A 24,881-nucleotide genomic window follows, 5' to 3' on the forward strand; every position below is an offset into this window, starting at 1 on the left:
TATAATTATTAATTAATTAATTTAAGTCTTAAAAAAAGTGGATGATTTAATATGCACATCTAATACAGTATGTCTCTGGTGATCTATCTTTTGAATCTGAATGGATTTTACATCCATGGTCACCCATACAGCTTCTCCAAGACTTACTAGACTATATTAAGAATTTTAATTGCAAATTCTTTGCCTGTCAAAAACACACCTGAGGTGTGCAAGGTTCCCATTAGGCATGGCAAATGTTTTCTTTTTTTCTTCTTCTTCTTTCCATTTAGGCAGCCAGGTGTTTGCCAAGACTTAAAATGTAAATGTGGCTGGCTGCAATTTGTCTTACTTCTATAATTGTAGCACTGATTTGACAAGTGTTGAACAGGCAAGAAAGAATATTAAATATAAAATGTTTTGTTCTGCTATTCACACGTTTAAAAAGAAGATGCCTGATATGTTCAACATGATCTTTCTTTTTGCCAGAAAAATATTCTGTGTGAGAAAAAAAAATTGTACTATCAGTCTAATGTTATCAACTAACCTAAAGACAAAATACAACAACCAAAAAAGTGAAAAATCTATGTAAGATGCAGCCCTTTGATAAAGCAGTGTATAAAAATAGACGTATTCAGGCTGAAAAATCAGAAGAAGGGGTTGCATCAAAGGTTTGTTGCTCTTTTGTTTAGAACTTCTATTTTATTTCATAGATTTCTTTAGAAGAAAGTCTTCTATGGTTTGAACAAGGACAACACGTAGACAAAAATCAATTCAAACTGAATGATCATCTTCAGATGAATATTTTTCATTTGCTTTAATAGTTTTTATTTATTTTGTCTGAATCAGAGCTAAATCTTTATTCCTCGTTCCTTCAGTCATGGTAACCTGACCAGTTCTTCTCTGCATGCGTGCAATAAACACAGAGCTGAAAACTTTATGGCTGCTTCCCTTAGACATTAAATTTCACAATACTGTCATCAATTTTCTGAAGTGATGCTCGTGCTCCATTTCATCAGCATGAAACCACATTATGGTCATTTAGTAAACGAGGACAAATGCAATTTCACAGTTTAGTTCAGAAAAGTGCTTCAAATACTTGGCAAATACTACGGCAGATTGGGTATACTCAATCTTTCTCAGGACTTTTCAAATAAGATCTAGTGATCAAGTATGATTTAATTTCCAAAATAATGGTTAATAATAATAATAATAACTGCATTCTCATGCCAGTTTAACAGATGTAATATAATTAACACTAAGAGTGACAATGCTGTTATAAATTTAGTGTATGAGGTTGACTGGTGGACAAAGAGGGTAAAAAAAAAGTATGATAAGGAAAAGAAATGTAATTAATGCATTTTTTACTTAAAATACCTGACAACTTTGCTTCAGTGAGGTTTAGGTAGATACCATTAATACTAGAAGGTATACTCGTATTGGATCATTTGCCTGAGACTGCGTTTCAACTTATCAGATTTTTCATGGATCTTACATAAACTGGTGAATCAGTTATTGTTTGTTTTGTAGTTTAATAGCAGGCCAAGTAGATACTAAAGACAGGAAGTGTTAAAGTTTCTCTACACAGTTCGTGTGACATTGTGAGAGAAGGTGCAGCAGTATGTGTGTTAGTAGCAAATGGTCACAGTGCAGAATTTTGGAACGGATACACCGTAGTACACGGCAAATGCATTTGTCACAGTTGATCATTGCTCCAATCTAGAAGAAGGCACACGTTATTTAACAACTTTTTACTAACAGCCACAACAGAAAAGAAGCAGAGGAAGATACCATTTAAACACTACATCAGACAAAGCAAGTTGGTTCAGAATAATGTGCAGGAGAGTAAAGACATGCCAGTTTGTTTCAAATCAGCTGTACGAAAAAAAATTCTTGGTCATCCTCCTCAGCAGCAGTGGAGGGAGGCAAAAAATACATGTATGGCAAGCAGCTACATCATAACTGTCCTTGAAAGCTTTACATTTATTCAATATTCCTCATGTCAAGAAACATTTTTGTCACACTAGCTATCAGGTAGCTGAGAAGCCAGAAGTGAGTGTTTCACATTTTATTCATTTTGTATTTTCACATTGGGAGAAGTTATTTATCAATAACTAACTGAAGCAAACTACTTGGTTTTTTTTTTTTGTTTTGTTTCTGATTTCGTTTCTGTTTTCTGAAATCAAATGAAAGATACATTTCTGAAGATTATCAGACTTGGCCTATAGGCCACTGTTTACAGTTTAAGCTGGATAGAAAAAGACAGAAAGATGTAACTTTATTATTAATTTATATTACCAATTTACACATTCCACCTCAACAGTAATTGTGACCACCAAGGTATTACTCGTGGCCATAAACAGTAAGCAATCATGTAATTGTGTGTGAGCGTGCACATGCATGTTTTAGCAAAATGCCTAAGAACCACTGGATGAATTTTAATTAAACTATCTGAAAGTACAATCTGAAATCTTTAGATGTGCATCTACAACTGTTGAACCTTTGGCGTAGCACAGACAGGAGATATGCATTCAGTTAAGGAATGCTATTTCCATTTTAGTCAGCAAGTTTGAGGCATTTTCTAATTGGCATGAATTTAGAGAACAAATCAGTTGACAAAGTAATTAAGCTGGTGACAAACTATTAATATGATGGGTAGTAGATTGGACATTTCACAGCTCTGGACACTTTGTAAGTTCTGGAAGCTTTTGGATTTTACCATATTGTTGTGAAAATGTTTCCATTGCCTTTGACTTTTTTCCCCCATTGCACTGGCTTGTTCAGTTACGTCTGGGTCAAAGCCCAGAAATAGTGACAAGCGAAACGGGCTCAGGGCACCAAACTCAGGATTTCTTTAGTTTTGTCTTTAAAAAAAGATCAAGTAAAATTTTAGTAAAACCAAAAATTTTTGGGTGGAAGAATCACAATTAGTAGATATGTAACAACATATAAATGTGTGTTTACCTCTCTGACATTAGGCAGCTCCAGGATATCAGAGAAAACGTAGAGGCCTGGGGTCTCCAGCAGAGAGCTGACAGCCTGGGCCAGTGCTGAGCCTGACAGAGACAGAAGCTGTTCTACCTCCATCTAAAGACAAGGTGCATAGGTAACAAAATCACAGATATATTAGGCAAGTAGCAGCACGAGTATGACAAAGGATAAAAAATAATGTCTCTTATGCCTTAAGCCAAAACGCTGTTCCCCACATGATGTAAATTTCATCCTCTCTACCAGTTTGCAAAGGTCCTTCCAGTCTTTCTAGAGTCGACCCAGTAGACTGTGACAGATAATATACCCCATCTACAAACGTGCCATAAGACACCTACAACTAAAAAGTACGGTATTTGAAGAGACAGGCTAAATAAGAAAATGAGTTTGTAGAATTGGTTTTCAGAGGAATTGATCAGCACAAACTCATAAAATTTATCATACAATGGCTTCTAGAATACCCAAAAGAAGTGAAATTCCAGTAAAAAAGGAGTCCTTTGTCTTTGAAATATAAAACTAAAAATCAGCTTGCCATCTCATTACTGTGGAACTATAAACTGACAGATTTAATTTTGGGCAAATGTTTAGGTAAAGGTTCCCCAAAAATAGTAGGAGCCCAACTGTGTTCACTTACCCAAAGCTATTAAATCTCAAACTACTGGAAGAGCCACTCAGATAGCAGCACTGCGTAGCACCACTGTGGGCAACAAGTGCAATAAATGAGAAGCAGAGCATGTTTATTCATCAAATCACTCTCTGCAAAGAAAAGTAAAGCAAATGAACTTAGGGCTGAAGGTAAAATTAGATTCATTACCATCCATCTATGCATCCATCCAACCATCACTTATGCGTGGTCAGATTGCGGAGGCAATGGGTCCAGGAAGGAACCCCAGACATCCCTCTCCCCTGCGACCATCTCCAGCTCCTCCTGGGAGATGCCAATGTGTTCCCATGCCAGAGAATATAAATAATCCCTCCAGTGAGTTCTGGGTTTGCACCAAGGTCTTCTCGCAGTGAGATATGCACATAAAACCTCCAAGGGAGGTGTTTAGTTGATATTCTAATAAAATGCCTGAACAACGTCCGCTGAGTTTATTCAATATGAAAGATCAGCAGATCTACTCCAAGCTCCCTGTGGATGACAGAGCTACTCACCTATCTCTAAGGCTATGGCCGACCATCCTACAAGGAAGCTCAGTTCAGCCCCTTGTATCTAGGATTTTGTTCGTTCTGTCATGAGCTACACCTCATAACCATAGGTGAGTGTTGGAACATAGATGGACTAGTAAATTGATGGACTCAACTTTTCCTCCATCAAGACTACTGAAGCAACCCTCATATTATTGAGGACAATGCCCCCAATTTGTCAGTTCATCTCCTGCTCCATCCTATTATTGCCAGCAGAACTAAATTATCTGCAAAAAGCAAAGATGAGACCCTAAGGGCCCAAACCAGACACCCTCCTCTCCACAACTGCACTTTAAAATCCTAACAATGAACACCACAAACAGGATCAAAGGCAAGGACAGCCCTGGCTAAGTCCAACCTGCACCAAGAATGAGCTCAACTTTGTGTCAAGAATGCAGACACAGCATCAGCTACCAGATCGTTTTTACCTTTTTTTGGATTGATCATGACCTGGGTGACTGAGAGTCTTCACCAGCACTTACGGAACATGGCCATAAGCCTTCTCCAGATTCACAAAACACATGTGGACTGGAGAATCAAACTCCCATAACCACCTTAGCAACACCTCAAAGGTAAAGATCTGGTCCATTGTTCTAAAACCAAAAGCTACAATGTATGCTCCCCCAAATCCAAGGTTCAACAATCGGTCGGAGCCACTTCTCTAACACCCTGGAGTAAACATTTTCAGGAAGGCTGAGAACTGTGAACCCTTGAATAAAAAATTGATTATTTCAGTAGTGAAATGATGCCGCCTCAAGCAAATGTCTACAAATTAGAAATCGCATCCCAGCAAACAAGCAAAATATTAAAAAGGATCATTGTTTGATGTGGCAAAGATTGACGCGTTTCAGTTTTTTACGTAATGCAAAACTAATTCATCATAAAAAAACAACAGTTGTATGTGGGGTTAAGGCCACTTTTTACCATTTTAAAGGTGTCTTAACTGACAAAGACGGTAAGAAAGTGCTCTACAGACTTGGGATAATTTAAGATCTTAATTCTCAACAAATTCTGGGACACAAAGAAAGTTAAGTATTGCAGGCAAGTGAGCAGGCATTGTGATTTCATCAGGCTGGCTTCATTACCTGAGGCTACTTTCAGAAATTAATAGAACAGAGTCTGAAAGCCCACTGGAGCAAAAACTTGTCTTCTTTGTTTTTCATTCATCTCCAGCCAGTGTTGATAGCACAGATATCATGCATCATCATAAACCTGATGCTTTTTGATGCACACTTGCACATCTTCCACATGTCCCCCTGGATCACCATCAAAGAGGGCCAAAGAGCATATTCCCAGACAAGCCGAACAGATGATCAAGCATGTGTTGCAGGTAAGCAAAATTAACCTACTGTGCTTCAGAAACGGCGTCTCTCAAAATCCCCAGTATTTTTCAAAGGCAAGCTTTAAACCTGAGGCTTGACGAGATCAATCTTTTTATTTTTACTCCTTTGTTCAAAGTAAAGCTGAATGTAAATAATTTATAAAACAAGAACTTTGCCAAACTACTCAACAGAAAAGGACAGATGCTAAAGATTAGAATCACATTGTGCATACATTTCAAAGATTATCCAGAAAACAAACTATTAATTGAAATTTATTGGCTTTTAAAACTGAAAACAGATACATAGTTGTAGTAATAAACTGCTTTATTAATTAGTTAATATATTCAAATAATATCATTCAATATCATCAAGTTATATTATATATACATATATCAAAGAAATAAAAATCTGAATGTCAGGATAATAAAATCTCTTTTTCCAATACATTCAACCTGTATCTGGTAAAAGGTTTACAAACTGCTCTTAAATTTAGAAAGACAAAATGATTTTTTTTCCCTTTTATCTCTAATTGTTCTTGTTAACATTTGTTTGAGGACATCATGCAAACATGTTTTTCTTAAAACAAATTTACGGTAATTCCTTGGGAGAATTTAAATTGACCACAGACATGAGTGCACTTGATTATTTGATTAATGTCAGTCAAACAGCAGAATAAAAATGCCAACCTATAAGCACATTCTGATTTTTTTTTTAATCTAAAAGTGGAAGAGCTTGCTACAGATGGAGTATGTAGTTTGCACAAAAGCTCACCTTCCACCAGCTACTGCTCCTTTCAGCCCTGTCACCTAAATCTCTTAAATCCCAAGAGCTCAGCTTCTATGTACTCTGGCTCAGAGCAGAGATGGCCATGAGAGATAAATACCTTATTGATACAGCCTAATTTAGCTACAAACTCAAATATCTAACATGGGGAAATACATTTTTAATTGCATATTTCAGGGTTATGATTACTAACAACATATAAAATTACAATTAGTGGCACCTTTAGTAAATATTACACAAGATCTCCTAAAACAACTTGCGTACTAAGCAGAAGAGCTGCGATCAGAAGAAGCAAAACGTTGACAAAAAGCTCTTTACAGGTTTTATTTTGTGACAGTCTTGCACTTATAATGGTCTGAGAGAAATATATAGTGCATTTTCAATGCATTTAAATAAAGGTTAATAAAATAAGTATTTGCCAGAGTCTTGATCTAGTAACTGGCGTTTTCCACAGTTTCAAACTGGAGATACACTGAAAATTGGTCATCCACTATGTCTGTAAGTCAGGGGTGCCCAAACTTTTTACCCTGAGAGGGCCAAATTTAAAATCTATCAGAGGACTCGGGCCAAATGCAATAATATAATACATGAAATGCAAATACATCTTTAAGTAAAGTCCATTTATTTATTATACAGTTATTTAACCTTCCATTCGCTATAGAGAACATTACAGAACACAAAATATAACAAATAAAAGTCATTTTTAAGAAATTAAAACAAATATTGAAATTTTGGCATTTCAGTATAATTATATCTAGTGCAAAATGTCAAAAAATGCATGTCCAACAGCAACCAACTTAACAGCAACAATAATATGAACCTAAATAAACAGTCCCATATATATGGTAGTCAATGGGCCAACTTTTCCATCTAACATTAAAGTCAATGGGTTGAATGACTGAGTGAAAACACATTGATTCTTGAAAGGAAATTTTATTATAGTAATGAGAACTGCTTGATGGGCCAACTCAAATGGACTGGCGGGCCAACTTTGGGCACCTCTGCTGTAAGTACTTATGCACAATTTATGCATAAAATCAGCCCAGATTAACTGCCAAAAAACTTGTGGGACACGTTTTATATAAGGGATGGTGGATATAATCCAAGAGGAACATTAAATTTCAAAATCTGCAGCATCCAAACAACAATGAAAAAAATTTGCATCGCTTCGACTGGAGTCAAAATATGGAAGAGACTGAAAGTTAAATCAAAACCATGTTCAAACATCAATCACTTAAAAAAATACAAAGTTATAATTTTCACAAGGTATAAGGAAGAACAGGATTAACACCAATATGAAGTAAGAATAAAATGCAATTGTATAATTCTGGGTACAATTTAGAACTTGGAATAACCTATACATTATACAATGTATTACATTATGATAAATTATTTTTATTAATATTAATAATTATCAATTATTTTTGTCAGCACGTGTTACTGTATGCAAGTATTGGAATGTGTGACAACACCAAGCTATTAATAATACATTACAGCTAAATGTTTTGTGTGAGAAAGAATATATTAACTATTGATGAGGGGCTGAATTAAATAACTTTATACTTATTTCTGTTCCCTTTTGAACAGAAAAAACACTGGCATGTTATTTATTTAAGCATTTGTTTTTTATGTTTTTACTTTCTTTTATTTATAGTGTATTTTTCTATTTTTTTATTGGTCCATTTGTGTATTTATTGTTAATTTAGTTTCTGTTGCAAGGCTGTTTTTAACCTGTTTAAAATAAAATGAATATACTCAATAACCAAGTAGGAAAATGAAGAAATAGCCATTGCTACAACCAGCCTACTGTAGCCCACAACTTATTTTGTTTAGGTGAGAATGCTCCTCTAAATAATGTTTTTAAGTGGATGTGTTCTTCTAAGGGTTGTTAAGTCTATGCTTATTTAAGTTAATCAATTCTTGTTATATATTGACCAAAAAACAAATAAAATAAGTAAGAAAACAGTGTGATGTATCAATCATGGGTGTACTAAAGAGATCAGCATGTCGTAGCTACCCCTATTTCAAACTACATATTGTTGTTAAGATCATGTCTATGCTTGACTTTCAATAGATCTGCCAGAATTTTTTTACCCTTTATTTATACAGGTAGTCTCATTGAGTCACAAGAACTAATTTTCAAGAGACCTGTTTGGGAGCAAATGGTGAGAGTTAAGGGCCTTGCTCAAGGGCCCAGAGTGGGGCAAATGAGGATGGAGGCAGGTGTTTCACCTTTTCCACCCACATTTTGATGTTGTCAGACTGGGGAGTTGAACCTGCGACTTTCCGATCACAGGCCCATCTTCTCTAACCTCTGCCCACCACTCCCCTAATAAAAATTTTTTTGTTGACATGTTTAAAATAGTCATGTAATTTATTTTACAGTTCAGCATTGTAAGAATGTACTCTTCATTTTTCACATTTGTTGATTGAAATTACATAAACATTTATTTCATTGTTTAAGTAACTATTACCCACATTTAGTACCAATTATCAATAATTGATTGTTTATTGTTAATATATTGTACAGTACTTTGGTCAACTAAGATAAGAAATGTGTAATTTGAAGCAGCTACAATTTGAAACAATGAAGCCTAGTTTTTCAACTTCTTTCCTGAGTTTATGATCAATAAGTCCTCCTAGGCAGGCTCACACACACCGTGTACTTCCGTTAGCTGCTATGCTAAATCACCGGCATATTGATTTTAAAGCTAGTTATTTTGTCTATTAAACACACAGCACTATTAGCAGACGGAGAATAGTACTGAACCTAGTAACATATATAGTGTTTAGGATTTTTGATCGTTTTCTACCGGCATTTCTTGTTCATGTTTTCAATAGTCTTCAAGCTGAACGTGTCATGCTAGCTTGGTTGCTAATAGCTTTCACTTAACCGTTGACTTTAGGCCTCGCTAAAATTTAATCCTTTCTGACGATTAAATCATGCAGAAACACTGCACCAATAGCCTGAGAGTCAAACGCAAAGGTACATTCTTAATCAAAAGTTAAAAAACCCAAATATGCATGCCTAAAGTGTACCTTATAATGTTGGTTTCTAGCCGTTAGCCTCTCACTGGGTCCTTGGGTTCCGCTGTCAGAGCACGCACAACAACAAGTCAACGTAATTTCTGATTGGACGATGAACCGAAGTGGGCGGGAAGATAGTACTGTCGATCAGCTTCTTGAATCAACAGATTAGAGAAAACAGCGCCATCTAGTGGAATGATGGTCTAAAGCGCAAGTATCTGTGCAGACCAATGATTCATGTGTGAATAGTGTTCCTAAATTTAAAATTTTCATTCAACCTTTATTTAGACAAGTAAATCCCATTGAGCCTCTAGGACTCATTTACAAGAGAGACCTGATTTCAACAAAGAATGATGACAACAATGGACAACAGCGACAACAATAGACAGTTATAAAAAAGGCATACTTTTTTTTTTTTTTTTTTTACAAATAAGATGGCAAAAAGAGTAACAAAAACAGCAACATCAGAAACAGAAACAGTCTATCGCCCCTGTAACTGCAGGGTTCTACAGGCAGTCACTAAAAGATTCAATAAAGATATTTTTATTTGTTAAAATTTTGTTCATCTTCACTACATCCTCAAATTTAACTACAAATCATGCAGTCTTGTTTTTCTGAGTGCTGTAACACTTAATCAGTTCTTCTCCATTTTCAATATGGCTGGCTTTGACAAACAAACAAACAAACAAACAAATAAATAAATAAATAAATAAATAAATAAATAAATAAATAAAAAAGCCTAAACTGAAAATTACCCAAATTAATTAAAGGAAAAGGCAGAATCACTTTTAAATGAAATCTCTCAACTCATATACTAACAAAAATCATTCAGATAAATGTGCTGTCTTCATTCAAAGCCAATGCAAGAAATAATTTTGTTTCATTTTATTATATTTTATTTAGTGTATTAGTTTTATAAATTACAAGTAGTCTCCTTACAACTAACTGTAAAAAAACAACCCGCAAAGCAATTTACTTATATCAAATAGCAGCAAATCCTAGTAAAATTACAAAATTCATTCTAAAAAGAAAATGTGTTCTAAAGCATAAACTGCAAAACTCTGGTAAAAGTAAATAGAAAAAGCATTTCAATGTCATGTTTAAATTTCTTCTCAAACATTACCCTGTATTGTTTTTCTTCTCACAGCCTCCCACAGTTATGTGTTTTAAAGTTTTAGCTGAATTTCATCCATCCTGCAGTTTTGTTTAATGGCATACAATCACTGTCTAAAGTGGCATATATTGTTTCCACGTGTCCCTCTGGACTTGGCTTCACTGATTGCAATGTCTCAGACAGAGGCAAAGAACTGTTTGACAGATAAGATAAATCATATTAACAGCTGTGAATACCTTCGACAAACGTGGAAAGAACAAATTCAATGATCATGAAACCAAATCTGAGGGTTTTGACGCATAGATCAGCATCAACTTGCGAATTATGTTTTCTTTGTGCTTGTTACTTTCATTTGGATCTGCTGTGATCTATCTGGGTGTTTGTTCAATATCCAAGTAGAAAGTCTAAGCACAGAAGCAATCTTAGTAACAAAAAACAAATGCATGAATGATTTTATGCATGAGGTATTACTTGTGTTGTATTGTTCATCCATCTTCAGTCTCCTTCATTCCCATTATCAGGGAGGCCAATCCAGAAGTGGAAATCAAATCCAACCAATCCTCCTTGCTTCCTATTTCTGAAGCATCCCAGAAATAAGACACAAGCACCCAGGCACACGTTCAGTTTGAACCTTTAACACCAAAACAAACAAAAAAAAAACCAAGCACATTCTTATTATTTTCTTTTGGTACCAAGATGAATCCTCTGTTGCTATAGTTACAGTTTCCTCAGTAAACCGACTGCACATCTGTAGCACTGTAAATACCACATGTATTATTTTAAACCTGTTAGCAGAACATAATGTGTGGTGTTGTGACGTGGAAAAAATGCCTTTCTTTGCCTTTTCTTGATATAAGAAAAAACTGCCACACAGATTTTCCTCACATAGCAAATAATATATGAACACTTATTTTAGTGACATTATTGGACAAATACATTTGACCACATAAAACATAAGTAATGTAAGTATTTGGTAAAAGTCTCATGTACAAGAACTTGTCTGAAAATGAGGGGAAAAAGGCAGCAACAAGTCAAAGAAAAGCTTTTGACAGACCTTCCGAAGGCCAGAGTTGGATGAAGATCAATTTTTAAAAAAATATTTAAAAAAAGTTTGGATGAAACATATAAAAATTGAGGAGTTACAAAGTGCACATCCTTTTTCAGTAACAAGTTCAGTAAACATATTCAGTACTAAGATGACTACAGTCGTCGGGTTTATCAGAGATAGACAAGAAGCTGAGTGAACTGGTGGACCACTTTGTGGCATGGTGTGGAAACACTCATCTCATCTTGAATGTGAATAAAACAAAGGAGATGATTGTAGATTTCAGGAGAAAGGAACAGTGGAGGTGGTGGAGAAGTATAAATACCTTGGGGTTCACATGGACAACAAACTGGACTGGAAATGCAACAGTGAATCCATCTACAAGAAGGGACAGAGCAGACTGTACTTCTTGAGGACGCTGAAGTCCGTCAGTGTTTGCAGCAAGATGCTGCATATCTTCTGTAAGTCTGCTGTAGAGAGCGCTATATCTTCTGCTATCATCTGTTGGGGTAGCAGAACCAGAGCAAGTGACTTAAAAAAGATCAACAAGCTCATAAAGAAGGTTGACTCAGTTCTGGGGACTCCTCTAGAACCTTTGGAGATGATTGTGCAAAAAAGGATTCTTCATAAAATGAACAACATTATAGACAACCCTCAGCATCCTCTTCATCAGACTGTCATACAACAACAGAGTCAACAATGTCCATGCTCAATAATCCAGGTATACAATCCAACAATTTTCAGTCAGGTCATCTGGACAGTTTCTTTTTTTGCTGAAACGTTTCACCTTCCATCCGGAAGGCTTCATCAGAGAGTGTCTTCAGTCAGACACTTCTTCAGATCTGCTGTAGGACAGACCGCTACAAGAGATCCTTCCTTCCCACAGCCATCAGCATCTAGAACAACTCTTTAATGAAACCAGGATGATGAGTTACAACATTTAATTTCCCTCTTGGATTAATAAAGTATTTTTGAATTGAACTGAAACTTAAAGTCAAAAGGGTTAAATAAAACCTCAACTAAACAATTCATACCATTTCAATGACTAAATTAAAGACATGTTTAGTTTGTTACACATTAGTCTGTTATGTAATGTTACACATTAGGAAAGATATTTATCTATTAAAACATCTTCAGGGTGTTTAGCGAGCATTTGCTTAAAAAAAGATCTTTAAAGCTTTACATCAATGTACACGTTGTTTGTATGTTCATCATCATGTCAGTTATTTCATTTTTTAATAGGAAATGTATTACACTTGTGTTCACACTATGCACACACAACTGTCTTGTTTGTTTTTACAGCTGTAGTTTATGCAAGTTAGTTTTTCTGACAAGACATTTCATCACTCAATTTATACACAGAATGAATACTACATGTAAGCTACATGTAAAAAGGTATTTAAACATTTAGAAAGCTCAATTTTCACTGATGTTTTTACAACGTGTTGCACTCAGTAATAGACTGCATGTACACTACATTTTGTTCTTGATTTTTCTGCATGTAACTTTGAGATAAATTACAACTGTTAGCTAAAAATAAATAATAAATAATTTACAGAAGTGTATTGACTCCAATAGTTAATGCTAAAGTTTCAAGCAATGACATTGTATAATCTGCAGAGCCCTTAGAATGTATTGAGGATGACTCTCAGGCACTACCACACCAATTGTTAGCTCAATATTTGTCAAATTGACTGAGTTAGACTCAGATTTTGAGTAACAGAAAGATAAAACAACTTCTGGCTTTAATTTCATTTAAACTGGTGTAGAGTCTCTTGTGATTTACTGTGGTTAGTAAATTCATTTGAGTTAAATTGGAATTTAAACAAAGGTCTGACATTTTCAAAACTAATGACGTCATTTTGGGGCGGCTGTGGCTGAGTGGTTAGAGCAGGCGTCCTCCAATGCAAGTGTCAGGGTTCGATTCCACCAGCACTCACATGCTGAAGTGTCCCTGGGCAAGACACTGAACCCCTCATTGCCTCTGATGTGTGTCCCATTGGTGTACGAAACCAATGGGACACACACACCCATGGTGTGATAAAACACTGATTATTCTTTGTATAGATAGAGGGCTGTATGAATGGGTAAATGAGGGCACAGATTGTAATGGAAAGTGCTTTGAGTATCTCGATAAGACAAACAGGTGCTGTATAAATACAGTCCGTTTACCATTTTCACATCCATTTAAACCACAGAATCATGTCAAACCACAGATGCAGGAGCTATTATGATGTTAAATGTGTCTAATGCAATGTAAAAACAATACATGTACTCTGAATATTGTTTTTTTAATTTTTTTAAGAAATGATGAATGCTGCCACACACTATCTGTCATAAGACAATCTTAGTTTAAAACATGAAGATGGCAGGCAGTATATTGTGTCAAGGAATGCCAGACTTTTAATATATATTTTAAAAATCACAAAACTTTTTTTTCTCTAATGGTTTTAACAATATGTGAGTGGCCCAGCTGCCATTAAGTCATTTTTTTACCTTCTCTTGTAATAACATAATTTGCAGATATGAAAATTTGCACTCAATAGCTTTTATGAGGGCAATTGAAACAACTGTTCGTCGTGAATGTGTGCCTGGTTGAACTAGATCAAGAACATACAACTCGCAATTGTGTTTGCTTTCAATGAGAGTGTCCTCATACCCCATTATCAGGCTGAGCTGCAAGAGACTGCAGCCCCGCAGGAGAAATATTTCACAATTATGGACTTTTGTGTTTTTTTCTACTACATGACCCTCACTGGACTGGAGAGGAAGTGCTTTATCTTTTCTATTGCCAATTACAAGTGTCCAAAAGCACATTAAGTTGAAATAAAAGAAGAATAATCCGTGTTGAATTGTGTGAGACCTGCAGACAGGGAGACAGGCAGTGAGATATACTGCTGGAAAGGTTAGCCGTGTAAGATGTTTGGATTTTTACCAGCCAGCGTGACGTCTAATCAGAGCTAAACTCACAATGTGACACGATAACGACTTGAAAACAACAAGGTGTCTTGCAGCAGATGACATGGCCTCCACAGATCTCTTCATCATGGTGTTAGTGTGGGGTTAAATGAAGACTTAAATACAGAATAAATACAGAATTTTAGGAAATAACCATACACATTGCACTGAGGTGAAGTGATTTTAGATGTGCATGATAGGCAGCACTTTTGAGTAGACTTATAAATTGTAAAATAAAGTGTTCAAGGCATTTATTCGCAAGCATCCTTATTGTTACAGGCTACATCTTTTGCACAGTACTGAAAGCACAGCTCATGCTGCAGGGTGGGAAATGTTAAATGTTGTGTTTATACTTACAGAGCACAGTGAGTGCAACGTTGGCACAGACGGAGGCCAAAAAGTCAATAAGTATCAGGAGAATCATCTGACTCCTCAAACACTCAGTACCCTGCTTCAGTCCCTGGGAGCCTGATTAGACACAAAACAGTCCACAGCATGGTAGCTGTCAATTAATCCTCTGACTCTGTGCTGAGCAGAGCCGTTTGACCAGAATTTAGCTTCACAGCATTAACAATTCCCACATGAGAACAAGTCGTAACAGTTAACACAAGTGGATATTTTCTTCATTGGTGTGCCAGGCTGTTAGATTACAGATATACTACCACACACAGATGGGCTCTGTTACTCAAGAAACAGGCAGATGATGTAAAGTCAAATATGCATCTAAGAATTGCCGGAGAAATAGATTCTTGCGATGCTTTTGGTCTTTGTGACAGATTAGCTTGAGCAAATTTAAACTTTAACATACAGACTTGAGTATTTAATCGTGCAATTAATTAGTGTTAGCCTCGTAAATAAAAAATAAAACTTCAAAGACTAGGTATTTTACCATCAAATAATTCCAAACAGATTGCAAATTTTCATGTCAACACATAAAGCTTAAAAACATTAAATGCTCATATTAAAATTCAGCAGGTGCAAATTTTCTGGGTTTTTCTAAACAGAAAAAGATTAGGTGTTAATGATATTCACACAAATTGATGCATTTTTATCTCGTGAATTTTATGCATTTTTAGCATTAACTCAATGGAGGTTAAAAAAAATCATACTGAGAAAGATTTTTATTTTAATGAAGAACGTTCAGATATTAAAAAGTTTGAATGAAAGTATTTATAAAGTGACACTGTAGATAGGATTTCTTGCTGTTGTTTATCTGCTGATTTTTTCTCTATTACACCTTAAGTACGTTAGTCATAAACTCATTGCCCATATTCTTAAGTACAAAAAGCTTTTTAGAATTTTATCTTACTGTACAAAAAAAAAGAACAAATTGGGAGTAGTGTGTGAACTTTTAATTTAAAATCTATAAATGTGCTTCAATCAGGTGTTTATTTATTTGAGAGTTTTGGTCACAAAAGATGGCAGGACGAAGCGAAAGACCTTGGAATTGTCAACGGTAATGGTGAAGTTGCCCCAGCCTATTGGGGTGATGAAGGCACCGAGCCGAAATGCAACACTCTTGATTTACTGGTTCATCTACATTCCAACCCTCACCCATGATCAGGAGGTATGACTCATTACTAAAAGAACGAGATCCCATACTAGTGTCTAAAACTGGATTTTTCCATAAGTTGTTCTGGACTCAGTCTTAGAGATAAGGTGAGGAGCTCCATCATCTGGGGGCAATGGATCTCCTCCTCCTGCTCAGAAAGAAGTCAGTTGAGGTGGTAGGCATCTGATTATGCATTCATCTGGAGGTTTTATTGTTATATAGAAATGGGAGGAGACACCATGATGGATCCAGTACTCGCTGTAGAGGGGTCATATATCCTCTCTGGCATGGGAATGCCTTGGGCCCCCCAGAAGGAGCTGAAGAGTGTTGCATGGTTGAGGGACATTTGTTTTTTTTCCTGGACATGTTGCCTTTCCAAACTGACCATGAACAGACTGAAGAAAGTGGATGGATGGAAGGGTGGTGTTTAAAACAATCACTACATTACTAATGTATTTTAAATACTCTGACTCTAAAAAAAAAAGTGTTTGTCCTTGTTGCACAGGAAAAGTGTGAATTTGTTGCAAGACTTTTTGCATTTTAAAGTAACACAGGAATTTTCATAGTGCAGCCAACTACATAAAACAATGATATATCAGAGAGAAAAAAAAATTGTAGTAATTTTGTGGACATTTATAAATTAAGTAATAAATAAGTCAGTAACACCAAAAAGACTTGCGAGACTTGAAGGCTAATCGCGACAAAACCCTTCCTTGGTGAGAAGATACCTCCTCCCCATAGTCGTGTCAAACAAGAACACAGTGATGCCAGAGTTTATAATGAATATGAACACATTTTACAACAGTAGACAAAACAACACTCAAGACCAGCTCAATATTTACCCTTCAATCCCCTGATACAAGATTCTCTGGATGGATGTAATCACAAGTAACATCTCCAGAAGTCCACCAGACAGACACACGAACGTGTCTTCTTGAGAATCATTTCATAAAATTACACAAAAACTCTGAGCTGAATTTCATGAAACATAATGAAGAGGCGTAAGGGAGGTAAAAAGTAATATTGTGAATATGGCTCATCTTCTGTAAAATTACATAACAGGGCGCTGACCTTGATGATGTGACTGCTGACAGAAGCAGAATGCTTTCTGCAAGTGTTGAGTTCTACCGTCAGCTCAGATTCAGCCAAATACAGCAGAACCGATAGCTCAGCGCTTCGCTGCACAGATGGATGGTGACTAAAAAAAAACTACAAAAGCAACTCAAAGGGTTATTAAAGCCCCCCAAAAATAATATTTTTAAATGGCCTAGTACGTAAGCTGATCTGCTCCAAAAAGAAGGCTTCACACTTAAAAAAATAAAAATGAAGACAGAGAAACAAACTAATGACTGAAGACATCTGCAGGAGGAAACTGGCAAAACATCAAACATCATGAATCCCACCATGTGCTGATGTCCAGATGTTAGAGACTTCAGGCAGCTGTCATCTACAGAAAACAACATATATTTAAACAGTTGCTTCTATTAACGAGTTGTGCTTGAGCATGTTAAAGTGCTACAATAAAAATAATTTACAACCAATTATTATAACACCCATTGAATTAATATTACGTTTGCTTGCTTCATTTATTTCTGGTGGGGTGGTGGTTTCCTGTTCAGGGGGCGAGGAGGCTGGTTGCTTTCCCCACCTCAGTTTACAAAAAAAATAATCCAACCTCATCAATTCCATTCTGACTATCATTCAAAGTCATAAAAGACAAAAAACTATGATTAAGATTATTGGATGAACAACTACAAGTGATGAACTTTTAGAGTTAACCTGATTTAAGATGGCTAATTAGCCTTATCAAACACCAAACGCCTTAAACTCAGTCAGTTTTACAGATACTGAGCTAAAATTTGATGTGGTAGTACTGTATACAACACATACTCTGAACGCTGAAACATGTTGTAATGCCTTAGTTTAAACAGCCATATGTATTCCTTCAAGGAACATTAGTTTTATGTTAAACCGAAAATTTGAATTTGGTGGGTTTTCCTGCATGATGAGCAGTTTCACTTGTTAATTCAAATCTTAATTAATATGACGATGATGGCTGCAGTAGCTCAGTGGTCAGTGTCATGGTTTCATATCCCTGAGGCTGCAGGCTCAAGTCCAGGTTGCATCAAGAACAGCATCTGGTGTAAAATAATTTTAAAATCTCTCATGAGTCCACTTACTGTGTTGACCCCTGCAGAAGGGGGCAGCTGAAAGAAAAATAAAATATGAGTTTTTTTATTTTTTTATTATTTCTTTGAATATTTAAATGTCCATTAAATGCATCAGAAAAAAAGAACATTTGTCATTTTGATTGAGTATTGTGGGTACTTTTAAGCAAGGTACGAGTAAATATTTCAGTTTTTTTGTTAACATTTTTTCAAATATGAGTAGGAATTTTTTTCAGTCTTTTACTAGAATTTGTCTATTAAGCATTCATGTGATTTAGTTCATATTTAATAAAAATGACAGAAATGTGAAACCAAAGTTTTAAACACGACTTCAACAAATGTTTAGATTTTTTGACAGAAAAATATGCCCTAATTTAAAATACATGTTTCATTCACATACATAGTTTGACTAATATTTAATATTAAAATAGGTGTAATGATCTATAAATGAACGTTTCTGATTATTAAAACTATTTATTGTATATTATTTATTTTGATATAAAGTCCTATAAAATGTGCAGCACAGTCATGTTCAGTAACTAAATCGAGGTGATTTCTTTTTCTTTAAACGTGTAAAGATGTCTGCTTTGGCCTCACAGATGCTCAAAGAATCAGAGCTGTGTTTGAGGATGACTCTGCGCCCTCTGGCCTCGACTCCTCCCTGATCTCCTGCAGACTGGAGCAGTTGTCTCTCTCCTCCACGTCTGTTGTGTCCTTGTTAACAGTCCCTCTTCACGCTGCGCCTCCCCTGCTCCCGAAAGGCCTCAGTCTCTCCACTCCCGAGCAGCAATATTTCTCCTCGAAATCAAATTTGTTGCTGCTGGTTGATTTATCGAGGCACACTCTCCTGCGCCTGCAGCACCACTGCAGTGTTGAACAAATGTGTCCAGTGAGGAGCTGTGGAGTTTCACAGTGCTGCGGCTATGACCAGATCATTTCAGCTGACTGCTTCCTGAAAATGGGAGGCTATTTTTTCCACTTTGTTGGCTCAGTTTTGTTGACTTATCCATGTTTTTTTTCTTCTGTCTATTAGTCCTGTATTGCCTAATTCCCAGGGGTTTCCACACTTTAACCTGATTTGGAGTGAAGGAGTGATTCTGGGTTTAGCAGATGTGTGATGGATGAGTCAGACTGTTTTTGAGAACAGGTGAAAAAAACAGCAAGTACCTCCAGCTTACTGACAATGATTAACTTTAGCAAGGCTGTGATGGGAAAACAGCTGAAAGGTGTGTTTTCAGAAAGTGGAGCTTTGAAGAAAATGGGACTCTGGTGATGAGAATAACTAATAGTCTGCACATTTTAGCACGCTTCTTTTCTTATTATATGAATTTGTAAAATAAATCTTCATGAAGCAGAAGACGTGTTAGTTCATGTGCCAAGAAAAACAAAGTATATTGAATATGGGAAAAGAACAAAAGGCCAACAGCTTTTTTAGAGTTGGATGTCATGTAATCTAGAGGTGATATTTTGTGTTTATTCTGTTTATGAAGGGAATTAAAATGACTTTCGACCCACATATGCACGAGCATGTAAGTGCTGAGTCACACTGTCCAGGTGTGCATCTTTGACAGTTTGGATCAGAAAACTGGGATGGAGGGAACTTTGCTCATGTAGTAGTAAATAATCAAAACTTCTAAACCGAGCACAATATTTTCTTTGTCACATCCCGAGTTTGCATTTAAAACATCACACATATCACTGCGGACCCTGTGCTGTATAATGTTCATGTTTTATTATTATTATTGTCATTACTCATGTTCTTTTTTACATTGCTGTTTGCATTATTGCATCTCTCAAATTATTTCTGAATATATATAATATCTTATATTTCAGGTTTATTTATTTATTTATTTATTTGTTTGTTTATTATCGTGTGCATGCTGCAACAGCATTCACACTAACTACATACCTTGTGCTGTGTTGTCAGTTCGTGTATCGATACATTCAGGAGATGGGTGTTACTATTTATTTTGTTCATTTACTTTTATACTTTTGAGATGTTTATCTTTATTTTCAAATATTTTCCTCAGACCTGTTCAGTTCTTTCAAAATATTTGCTATTTTTCTTTTCATGGTACTTTTAGCTACAGTTCTACTACTTTTAGATTTGAATTAGCTTTTTGCTGTTTTTAGCTTTTAACTAGCCCTTTTCTGCCTTTAGTTTTATTTTAGTTTTATTGTTCTAAGACAGCTTAGAAACATTTCAGAATGATGGGTTGAGAACTAGCTACTCTGCTACTTTTAGCTTCTACGTGTTTAGATTTGTAGTTAGTCTTTTGATATTTTTGTTCAACCTTTTTCTACTTTTTGTTTTCAACTGCCTTTTACAGCTTTTAATTTTACTGTTCTAAGACAACTAAGAACTATATCAGGATGGCAGCTTGTAAGACAGCTAGCATTCTGCTAGTTTTAGCTTCTAACCAGCCTTTCGATGCATTTTAACATTTAGCTAATCTTTTGCTACTTTTAGCATTTGGCTATTCTTTTTTTAACTTTTTAACTTTTTTTGCTGGTTTTCTTTTAGTTTTAGCAGGTCAGTTTCAGCCTGGTGAAACTTCAGCAAGTCATTCAGCTCTCAGCTTTCAGTTTCTCTGGGTAAATTTACTTCAAGTTCAAGTTCAAGTATCTTGTCATTCGCATCACATGTGGTGCATAAAGTGGAATGAAATTATGTACTCAAGGTCCCAGTTACAGCCAAAAATAGCAAAAATATAAAGTATAAAAAGAAATTGTAAGGATCTAAGTTATACACTAAACAAATGCCAAACGGTAAAAGATCTAAAATATACGCTAAACACTAATAATGTAAAAATAATACGGTATATTAATCAACAGCCCAAACACGAGTCTGAAGTGAGCAGATGGGTATGAATGAATACAGCAGCATGAGATAGTCAGACTTCTTTATTATAATTAATGACTGGTGCAAAACTAAAGACAGAGCAGACGTTTCCCGGCATGACAGAAAATCTGAGAGCCACCGATCTGATTAAACATGTCAAGGTCAGTCCTGTGTTTCACATTATTGCAGTCGTTGTTTGCTTGCTTTGATGAAGACTTTGATCTGTTGGGTACATTTGTACAATCCCTACTTTCCCTTCTCTTTAGTCCAAAAACTATAAAACCTCTAGAGATCACAGATGGAGCTCATGAGATCTTCAGCTCACAGACACAATGAATCCTGTGAAAGGTAAGATGTGTTTGTGTAGATGTTGATGTTTCTGTGGTCTGCTTGAATCTGCTTTAAAATAAATAATCTGCTCTCTGTCATCAGGTAACCTCAGCACCATCCTTTGTGTCCTTATGGGCCTTTTGGTTTCTGAAATCTCCTGTGAAGCACCCAAGAAAGAAGTCCAGAAGAGTCTAGAAAACGAGGCAGCATTTCTAAAAGTTAGACTCGCCTTGATGAAGAATCACTACAAGCTCTTGTGTCACCAGTTCTCCAGTTTGGCACAGAACTGCTCAGCTCCAGGTACGGTCCTCCTCCAGGCTCCAGCAGGTGGATGATGACTTGTTACTTGTTAAAATGGTTTAAATATGCCTTTTTGTCCTTAAAGCTATCAGATGCACAGAGTGTCCTGATGGGTGGCTTCAGGTTGAGGATCAGTGCTTCTTCCTAAGCACTGAAAGGCTGGATTTTTCTACCAGTGCTGCTAAATGTAAAGATATCGGTGCCCATCTTGCCATCTTGACCACAAGAGAGCAGCATGCAAGTGTTTTTTTTTTCTTTTATCTGGATGATTTTTGCAATTTTTACAAATGTATTGTCTTAATTTAAAATGAATGCTTAATTTAAACGTATAGGAGGCTGTGGAAAAAGAAGGCAGGAGGCTTGGAGGACACTACATCTTCTACTGGATTGGACTGAGTGACGCTACGAATGAAGGAGACTGGAGATGGATGGACAACTCAATGCTCACAACCTCGTATGTATTTTTTTTTTAAACTGATTAAATTCATCCTGATTAGTTAGATTCTATCATCAGCAGTAAAAATGTGGGCATTTTAATAGAGACGTGTTCAAAGAAAGCAACAACTGCTGATTATTTTTTTGTATAAAGAAACGGCTCTGACTGGAACAGTAGAGTAGCATCAGTGTAAAATAATATAATCTATTTAGAATAGCTTTTAACATTTGTGTTACCCAGAGTTGATTGATTTTAAAGTTATTGCACCACCAAAAAATCACGAACACAGGTTACACTTGTGGTAAGCACTCAAAATTAAATTATGTTGTCACCAAGCTGACAATAAACATTTGTTTAAATGGTAAAAACTGATAACGATCATGCTTTATTCTTCATTTTAAGGTCAGTGATACTCAATGCAACATACAGCATATGTTTGTTTTTCACAATCGCGTATCAGATCTGACATGTGGCGTACTGCGGTACAACTGCAAGCCTAAATAACTGCACAGATTTAAAAATGGATTTGACTCATGGGAATTAATGTTAGAAGACTTGCCGTTTTCTAAAATCTCAACAAAATGAAGCAGAAATAATAATTTAAAAAAAATATGAGAAAAGCAGAAAAAATAGGATCATAGCTGACGTCATTCTGTCATGATGAAAATGGAACTACACTCAACATCAACATGCCCCAAATAAAAAACATTATAGACTTCAACGTAGGCCTCATACTGTAAAAATGTCAGTTTTCCGCCTACGTAAGATTAATTCTGTGCGTGTTCACAATGACGTGACATTAAAGGTTTTAGACTCAACTGATGTTCAGCCAACTTGAGGATCATCACTGACAAAGCTTTAGGGTCGCTGCCAAGACTGTAAAGAGTAATTTTAATCCAAAAAGTGGTTTTCTTTCTCTAAATGTTATGTAAACTATGGATTTTTTTTTTAAAGGCAGATAATGTAAAATAAGGATTAGCTGATGATCAGGTCATTTCTATCTGATGAAGATGAGGAGGGCTCTTTAGAGATGTGTTGTTTCATTCAACGTTGAGGCGTCTCTTACCTCACGGTGGTGCTTATGAGTCGTCCTCTTTAGTTCACTCACTGTGATCTGTGATTAAAGTGATGCTGGGACACATTGTGAACATCTGCTGTTTCTTCAATCTAAACATCCTGCTTTAAAAACATGTAGCTACAATGAGTGGAATAAAATTCATGTTCTTGAGTTGTCTGCAGTCACAGGGTGAGTGCACACACAGTCTCATTCGTAATGGTTTTATTCTTACATCCTCTTTGTGAAGGTTTTGGAACGTGCATAAATCAGAACCAGACAACCACACCTCTGGTGGTCCAGATGGAGAGGACTGTGCAGTGGTGGACAGCCACAGTCAGAGCTGGTACGACGTTCCCTGTGGGTTCCAGTATCCTCGGATCTGTCAGAAGGCCGCCGACCCGCTGATATGAGACCATCAAGCACACCATTTCAGAACGATCACTTTTTAATTGAAATCTTCAGAGTACATTTATAACATTTAGGTTTGTACATTTTACAGCTTGTCTTCAGGTTTAAAGCAAAATCATTTCGTCTGGCAAAAAGATCCTGTTTTAATTTTCAAGAAATAAAATAAGAACGTGGGCAGAAATATTATACATGTAGACATTTTTTATACAACCAAGTGTGTGTGTGTGTGTGTATGTATGTATATACAGTATATAGGGGGCTTTAATAGGTTGGTGGTCAGCACAAGGTCTCATGATCATGGGGCCATGGGTTGGAGCCCAGGTTGGATCAGGAAGGGCATCAAGTGCAAAACAATTGTCAAATCTAAGTTTGCTCCCTGCAGTGACTCTTGCAGAACGAAGTCGCTGAAAGAAAATGATCAACAACAGAAAATATTTATATGGTAAAACAACAAAACATCACAAACGGTTATGTCAAAATTCTCAGAAATATGTGTTTAGTACATCGAAAGTGCACATTTCTGATTCTGAAATGGTTAGAGCCAAAAAAGAAGGTCCAAGTAAAGCAAATTGCCGCGTTGTAAAACATAAACTCATATTCAATTTGAAGTTAAACACAGCACAGACAGCTGATCAATACTTGACTAAAAACATCAGCAACAAATCAGACTGAGTGTGAAAGGAACCTTTCATATTGTCTAAAGTAAAATAAAAAATGTTGTTTCCACTCTGAAAAACTGAGTTAAATGATTAAAGCATGCTTACATTTTTTAAATTACAAATAATTTTGGGATTTGTTCATTTATAGAATATAAAATTGTTGAGGGGCGGCATGGTGGAGCAGTGCTTAGCACTGTCGCCCAAACAATAAGAAGGTCGCAGGTTCACCTCCTGCCTTTTCTGTAGTTTGCATGTTTTTCTTCATGCACATGTTGGTTTCCTCCACTCTGGGTTCCCCTCACAGATTAAAAACATTAATAGGTAACTCTAAATTGTCCCTAGATGTGAGTGAGAATGTGAATGCTTGTTTGTCTCATTTGTCTCCATGTGTCCATGTGATGGACTTGTGACTTGTCCAGGGTGTCCCCTGCTGCTCGTTGAGTGACCGTTGGAGATGGAAAAAAGTTCTACAAGTGACCCAGAAAGGAAAAAGCCAGTCAAAAAAAAAAATGGATGGATGGAAAAATTATAAATAAAAATTTAAATAAACAACAAAGGAATGAAATTTAAAATTCTAACATTTAGATTCCTGCACGGATTATTCAAAAACCATCATCAGTAAACAAAATGTACTAAAAAGCTGTTACAGTAGGTGAAAAAAACTATCACACGACAAAAATACTGCGGCTATTTCTGAACCGGAACTCATCAAAAACAGATTAAAAAGA

The 24,881-nt window shown here is 36.0% G+C and overlaps 2 protein-coding genes across 2 annotated transcripts in view; one reads left to right on the forward strand and one right to left on the reverse strand.

Moving 5' to 3' along the window:
- Positions 1–9,365, reverse strand: part of cops7a (COP9 constitutive photomorphogenic homolog subunit 7A) — a 17,751-nt gene extending 8,386 nt beyond the window's left edge. Inside the window, exons 1-2 of the mRNA XM_037676231.1 lie at positions 9,297–9,365; positions 2,941–3,063 (exon numbers count right to left, since the gene is read on the reverse strand). Coding sequence (XP_037532159.1) covers positions 2,941–3,063 — 123 coding nt within the window. The 5' untranslated portion in view covers positions 9,297–9,365. The remainder of the gene's footprint in view (positions 1–2,940; positions 3,064–9,296) is intronic.
- Positions 9,366–18,119: 8,754 nt separating this feature from the next.
- Positions 18,120–23,511, forward strand: si:ch73-86n18.1 (uncharacterized protein LOC564061 homolog). Its single transcript, XM_037676242.1, has 5 exons — positions 18,120–18,136; positions 21,406–21,593; positions 21,679–21,830; positions 21,926–22,047; positions 23,334–23,511. Exons 1-5 carry the CDS (start codon positions 18,120–18,122, stop codon positions 23,494–23,496), a joined length of 642 nt encoding a protein of 213 aa, XP_037532170.1. The 3' UTR covers positions 23,497–23,511.
- Positions 23,512–24,881: the final 1,370 nt, after the last annotated feature.

Source organism: Nematolebias whitei, chromosome 5, assembly GCF_014905685.2.
Source record: "Nematolebias whitei isolate Nwh7 chromosome 5, NemWhi1, whole genome shotgun sequence".
Taxonomy (NCBI): domain Eukaryota; kingdom Metazoa; phylum Chordata; class Actinopteri; order Cyprinodontiformes; family Rivulidae; genus Nematolebias; species Nematolebias whitei.

Excerpts from the sequence above, each read along its gene's own strand:
- si:ch73-86n18.1 (XM_037676242.1), top strand. Across the intron at positions 21,831-21,925 it reads TGACCACAAGAGAGCAGCAT|GAGGCTGTGGAAAAAGAAGG; the intron begins GCAAGTGTTTTT and ends TTAAACGTATAG. Across the intron at positions 22,048-23,333 it reads AACTCAATGCTCACAACCTC|GTTTTGGAACGTGCATAAAT; the intron begins GTATGTATTTTT and ends CTCTTTGTGAAG.